The sequence below is a fragment of the Cupressus sempervirens genome, chromosome 7 (genome assembly GCF_028749045.1).
Source record: "Cupressus sempervirens isolate cs-2001-9-10 chromosome 7, ASM2874904v1, whole genome shotgun sequence".
In the NCBI taxonomy this organism is placed as follows: domain Eukaryota; kingdom Viridiplantae; phylum Streptophyta; class Pinopsida; order Cupressales; family Cupressaceae; genus Cupressus; species Cupressus sempervirens.
This window is the reverse complement of record NC_143124.1, coordinates 754,048,073-754,052,335: the sequence shown is the minus strand read 5'-3', so window position 1 is coordinate 754,052,335 and position 4,263 is coordinate 754,048,073. Positions and strand designations below refer to the sequence as shown.

The 4,263-nt window shown below is 32.0% G+C and overlaps 1 protein-coding gene across 1 annotated transcript; it reads right to left on the bottom strand.

Annotated features, from left to right (window-relative positions):
* Window positions 1-332: 332 nt before the first annotated feature.
* On the bottom strand, window positions 333-2,537 carry LOC149549458 (peroxidase 49-like). Its single transcript, XM_089794318.1, has 4 exons — window positions 2,298-2,537; window positions 1,604-1,795; window positions 1,290-1,455; window positions 333-742 (listed from the first exon to the last, which is right to left on the bottom strand). Exons 1-4 carry the CDS (start codon window positions 2,535-2,537, stop codon window positions 333-335), a joined length of 1,008 nt encoding a protein of 335 aa, XP_089650444.1.
* Window positions 2,538-4,263: the final 1,726 nt, after the last annotated feature.

The following is a 4,263-nucleotide window of genomic DNA, read 5'->3' as shown; positions in this document are numbered from 1 at the left end:
ATATATATATATTATTAATATAATTTTATATTTAAAGTGAATCAGTCATTTATAATATTAACTAATTGTACAGTTTATAAAATAATTATAAACAAAAATTTATTTCAAATGAAATAACTCAAGATTTTAAAGTAAACTTTAAATAATAATATTTTATAAAACAAAAAATCAGAAGAATTATAAAATAGAGTACATAGTGAATAAATAGATTTGAGCAATTATCATATTATAAATATGGATTCTTCAAAGCCTCCAAAGTAAGGAGGTGATATTAACCAAATAACTATATTAATCAAATAATTTTGGCTTTATTTGTCTGCCCAGCCTTATTTTTAGTTCATGTGACCACATTTCTTTCTAACCTCTCCTCTATATCCAACTAAGGGCTTGATGTTCCCCATCTTCACCATAGATTTTGCAAATTGCTCAAAGAACATCTTCTCATTCTTAGCATATGCACTCACAACTGCTTTAGTCAGATAATTTGGAGAGTCCTTTTGATTTGCATAGAGCTCCTCATCAGAGATCAATAGCCCCTTGAAGTTTTCCAAGTTTTGGAAGTAGTGACTGTCAAATTTAGTAGGGCTACCAACATCTAAGGTCGACAAGATATTGTCTCCTCCAGATCTTGGGCATTGTGATTTCAAATCTGTTGAATAACTTTGCTCCATTATCAGATTTGGTTTCCCATAAAGCCTTTGCCTGAAGCTTGTGCATCTAGAGTGACCAATGGTGTGCCCACCTGCCCATGAATGTATCAGACATATTGTTAAACCTCTCTTGATTCATTTCAGATTCAGTGGAAATGCATAAAAGTTTATTAATAAGGATTGTCTAGAAAACATATAAAAGGCAGGAGAATCTAGTAACATTCAGTGTTGGTATTTTCATGTAATGATGATTAAGTTATGGTGATGTTATTCTTATATCAAATTTGGTTTTTGGATTCGATTGTGTATGTTTTTGAACATCAATATTCCAAATCACACTCGGTGATCCATCATCAGGTTTCATGATCCATCATCACGTTACGGAGTGTGACCTGATGATGGATCATAGAATGTAATCTGAAAAGTTGATGCTAAAAAACATACACAATCAAATCCAAAAACAAAATTTGATATTAGAAATGAATTGTACGAATCTGAAATTAATAGATAATGTTCTTGTCATTAAATCTTGTTTAAATACTATCACTAAATTTAAATAGAAATAAGATATTCCATTTATAACCTCATTGATTCATTAACCAAAATTGAAAGGTCAATTCATAGTCCATAATTCAGTACCTGAAAGTGCAACCAAATCTAACTGGTCGAGACCTTTGAGTTTAAATTTGGTAATAAGGGTCTGCAGAGTTGAGTTTGGGGCAGGAATATTTTGATTGGCTCCACTCAAACTTGCACTTCTTGAATCCCTTCTTCCTAGCACTACACTCCACTCTGGCCCTCCACTCTGCTCTCTCCACCATTGAATAACAGCGCAGCAAAGAAATGCATTAGTATAATAGAGAAATTCAATTAAATGAAGTATTAAAGTCAGTGACATGCAGTTGTAATGCAATCAATATAAGTATTTGACAATGTAAGAGAAAGTGTATAACCAGAACAACTGAATCCCTTGCTGCAATGGCAAGGATATCAGCACAAGACACAACCCCTGGGCACTCTTTTTCCAACTCTGATTTAATTTGATCCACCACATCAAACCCTCTTATGGAATTGTTATTGGGCACTGCTGTCTTTTCTCCCTTGAATGTTGTAGTGTCATCTAACAACACTGAACCATCACAACCCTGTCAAGCACAAACACAATATTGGGAAGATGTATTTGAATTTTGAACCAGAACACTCAGTTGGCACTATTTGTAAAAAGAGCTCAAGCATATTTTTTGGGACATCTAGAAAACAATCTTACATTTATGTTGTTTGTTATTTAGGACACTTAAAAGTTCAAAGTAACAAACAATTTGGAATGCCAGGCTGTCAGTGGCTCGAAATACTGCATCGTACTTATTCTGTTAATGTTAAATCTTTCTGATTCTATTTCTTGACTTTTATTTAAAAATAGATTCTTTCAATTCCTTTTTTCTATCTTTATCAGAAACGAACAATTTATAATATCTAAAATTCTAAACCTTTAGCAATGTGCCAGTGATATTTCTATATAAATCAATGATTCTGATTGCAGTTCTTTATTCCATGGGTGGACTAAAATATTAATGGAAAATACAGTACACAATCAAATTCAAAAGTCATAATAAATATTAAATATTAAATTGTTACATATATTTGTACCTGAACAAAACAGTCATGGAAATGAAGGCGAAGTAAAGAAGCAGCCATGCGAGCCTCTTTCTCAACAGCCTTCTCTACCGCGGACTTGACAATGGACAAGGCATTTGGACAAGAATGTTCATAGAAACTTGGGCTTAAGCCATAGGGATGACCCACAGCACAGACTGCCATCATAAGCATAAATACACACAAATTCCTCCCAATTGTGCTGCTGATCATAAAAGTATTGTATTTCACCATTTTCAGCAGATGATGATGATGATGCTGAAATTCTCCTTTTGTACAATGACCAACATGCTATTCACTCTATATATATATAGGCATTCTTCGTGAGTTTGGTTTGTGTTTAATGGATATGTTTCCATTCAATTCAACAACTCTTCCACTACACCGAAACATTATTCTCTGATTTGTACAGAGCAGCTCAAACTAATGCTGGAATGTTCTGTCCTTTCTCTTAACGAAAATTCTCTCTAACTGTCACGTACTCTTTCTATGTAAACAATGGTTTCTTTCAAGTATGCTTTTAATCAGTGTTGATGATGTCACATACACTTTGTACTCTTTCTGGTGGCCTTTTCATGTCCTCTATTGAGTGAAGAATAATCTTATCATTCCTATCCTGCCAATAATTCCTAATTGTGTTTGAAATAGTTGTTTTGGAATTTTTATGAAAAAAAAAATAGAGCCAGTATTTATCTCTATAAAAATTCAATTTCAATATGTCATTAACTTTTAATGTAGGTGCAATCAAGTATAATTTTAAAATAATAAAACTAATTAGTATTTTATATATAATTTATAAATATACTTGTTTTATATTATTCTTTAGAATTCAAGTATTATGATAATTTGATTTATTTAATTCATTTTATTTAGATTCTATATCTAGGCTTGTGATTTACTTGTAAATAAATTTATTTCTTATATTTTTTAAAAATAGATTATTATGATTGAATAAATAAAAATTTATATAATTGTGCTTTCAAATTAATCTTTTTTTTTTTGACCATCAATGTTTAGGATCACACCTCTTGTTCATATTTCTCTCTTACAGCTCTTCCATATTGATGAAGGTGTTAGGTATACATGTCTAGTTAGCACTTGGATATGTTGATGAGTATTGATGATAGGTTTGTCATTGATGGCAACATATATGTTTGAGTTCATCATAGACAGGGATTTTGTACATCGTAGAGGTTTATTGGCAACGAAGTTGGCACACAATGGATTAAGTTTTCCGAGTTTAGGATCATGTTCATAGTTGATTTTAGATGCTATAGCTATGCTCGCATAATTTTTATTAAGTATTGGATGAGTTATGGTTCATTAGGTAAAGATTGGTAGCAGACCAGTGTGCAAGAAATTATGTCAAAGGTAGTTTTTGGTAGTTTGATTGTATCTCATCAGCAAAGTGGAATCAAGGTGTGTGAGCTTAGATAGTGTTTAAAGACATGTTCATGATGTTACGTTCAAGATAGCATATCTTGAAGATTATTCTTGAGAGGTCATGCAAGTAAAATGTGCAGTATGCTTTACTGGCAGTTAGTCGTGCTAGTGAAACTTGTTGATCCTTATTGAATAATGTGTTAATTATATTGTAACGTGTGGAAACATTATTGTATATGCCTTAGAGTGGTCATATGTAATCAAGTGTATATTGGGAAAGCCTTAATAGGATGACCTAGTTAATCAATTGGATAGGGTATAAAGGAAAGATGTTTTCCTTGGATATGAGTGTGGTTGTTGTGTATGGTAATCAAAGGATGCAAATGATCAGAGTTGAACAAAGATGGAATTGGGTGTTGGATTTGGGATTCAAAGGAATTGTATTGGCAATTAAGTTACAATATTAGTTAATTAAACTTATTGGGTTTGTTATCCTAAAGAACTACTCTTCATTTTTTACTAAAGTGGTTTGAATAGTAAGTCCAGTTGTCTTCCTACGAGCCTTTAATGTGGTTTG